The sequence below is a fragment of the Phacochoerus africanus genome, chromosome 9 (assembly GCF_016906955.1).
Source record: "Phacochoerus africanus isolate WHEZ1 chromosome 9, ROS_Pafr_v1, whole genome shotgun sequence".
In the NCBI taxonomy this organism is placed as follows: Eukaryota; Metazoa; Chordata; class Mammalia; order Artiodactyla; family Suidae; genus Phacochoerus; species Phacochoerus africanus.
Genome location: NC_062552.1, coordinates 82,657,962 through 82,660,021, shown reverse-complemented (window position 1 = coordinate 82,660,021; position 2,060 = coordinate 82,657,962). Strand labels below are relative to the sequence as shown.

At 41.6% G+C, this 2,060-nt stretch overlaps 1 protein-coding gene across 1 annotated transcript; it reads left to right on the top strand.

The window, feature by feature from the left end:
• Positions 1-1,121: 1,121 nt before the first annotated feature.
• LOC125135974 (olfactory receptor 4F3/4F16/4F29-like) lies at positions 1,122-2,060 on the top strand. Its single transcript, XM_047796555.1, is given in 1 exon segment — positions 1,122-2,060. A coding segment is annotated over 1 exon segment (939 nt).

The following is a 2,060-nucleotide window of genomic DNA, read 5'->3' as shown; positions in this document are numbered from 1 at the left end:
CATGTAAGTGGTGCAAAGGAATTAGAGAAGAGGGAGACTGATACAAAGAGAGGGCTTTCTATGGGATATGGGACTTAGAATCAACTGCGGGTGAGAGCAAAGGTGGTGAACATGATAGCACTTCATTGTGGAGAATACCATAATTATGTTGAACTTCACTATATACCAGGCTGGCATTGTGTTATTAAATCATGGAAATGTTATACTTGAAAGGATTACTCAGCATCACCCAACTCAGTCCCTTTATCTTTCCAATGATGAAACAGTTCAAGGAGTGAGTTGAGTGTGGAAAAGATGGGAGAAAGAACTATAATTTCCCTTGGACTTTGGGCTAGGACTTAATCACAGCTCTTCTGATCATTCCATGAGCCATGACAAGCAAACATGGCAACATGGCAAGAACAATGATCTACAAATGTCAATCACATAGAATTTTGCTTGTTACATTGCATTAGCTCGTCCCTGTTTAGATTCTGCAGCACAGACCTCTTTTCTGACTTGTCATAATTCTATTACATGCTCTCACAGCTTAAGTTTTGTGATCACTCCAATGCCCTGAGCTGAACTACAAAAGCTGTATAGGTTTAGGGTTTTTATGTCATCTTCTCTCTTTAGGAGTAAATGGTGACTATGGTTTGATAAAACTGCAATAGTGAAGCTAAACATGAGAGAGTATTAATGAGACTGTTAGTATTGCATATAGGAGATAATCGGGAGTGGGGAAGACAAAGGTCATCAGAACTGTCTGATGTTTGGAGAAATCCGTGGGTTGAGTGACAAATTGTGAGAGAGGAAACAATAGGTTCATTTCCATTTTCTCTTTCTTCTCTGTTTTTCCAGGGCATCCCTATCTTGCCTCTCATGATGCTTCTGATTCAACAAAATATTTTATGGATTTTATCAAAACCTAGAGAATTGTAGGAAGCTGGGGAGTTAGAAGCAATGCTCTGTGGCAATGAATTATTGCATATTTTCTTCAACTCTAGTTTAAGGGGTTATATTATATGTGTTTTGGCTGTGTGAAGTAAGGCATTATTTTCGTGTGATCACTGACTCCCCATAAAGTTGATTTCTTTACTCTCTTTTCAGGTAAGATTGTGTCACCTCTGCTTGCAAAGATAATGGGTGGAGTCAATCACTCTGCTGTGTCTGAGTTTGTGTTCCTGGGACTCTCTAATTCATGGGAAATCCAGCTTCTTCTTTTCCTTTTTTCCTCTGTGTTCTACATGGCAAGCCTAATGGGAAACCTCCTCATTGTATTCTCTGTGAGCTCTGACCCTAACTTACACTCCCCCATGTACTTTCTGTTGGCCAACCTCTCCTTTCTTGATGTGGGGGTTTGCTCTATTGCTGCTCCCAAAATGATTTATGACCTTTTCAGAAAACACAAAGCCATCTCTTTTGGGGGTTGTATAACTCAGATCTTCTTTATTCATGCTATTGGGGGCACAGAAATGGTGCTGCTCATTGCCATGGCCTTTGACAGATATGTTGCTATATGTAAGCCTCTCTACTACCTGGCCATCATGAGCCCATGAATGTGCATTTTGATTTTGGCTGCCTCCTGGATCCTTGGCATCATCCACTCAGTGGCCCAATTGGCTTTTGTTGTAGACTTGCCCTTCTGTGGTCCCAATGTATTGGACAGCTTTTACTGCGACCTTCCCCAACTCATTAAACTTGCTTGCACAGAGACCTACAGGCTAGAGTTCATGGTCACAGCCAACAGTGGACTCATCTCCGTGGGTTCCTTCTTCATCCTGATTATTTCTTATGTCTTCATTCTGGTCACTGTTTGGAAACACTCCTCGGGTGGTTTATCCAAGGCCCTCTCCACTTTGTCAGCTCACGTCACTGTGGTGGTTTTGTTCTTTGGGCCATTAATCTTCTTCTACACCTGGCCCTTCCCCTCATCACAGCTGGACAAGTTTTTTGCTATCTTTGATGCAGTTCTCACTCCTTTTCTGAATCCAGTAATCTATACATTCAGGAACAAGGAGATGAAGGCATCAATGAAGAAACTCTGCCATCAGCTTGTGAGTTACAGGAAGATATCTTAA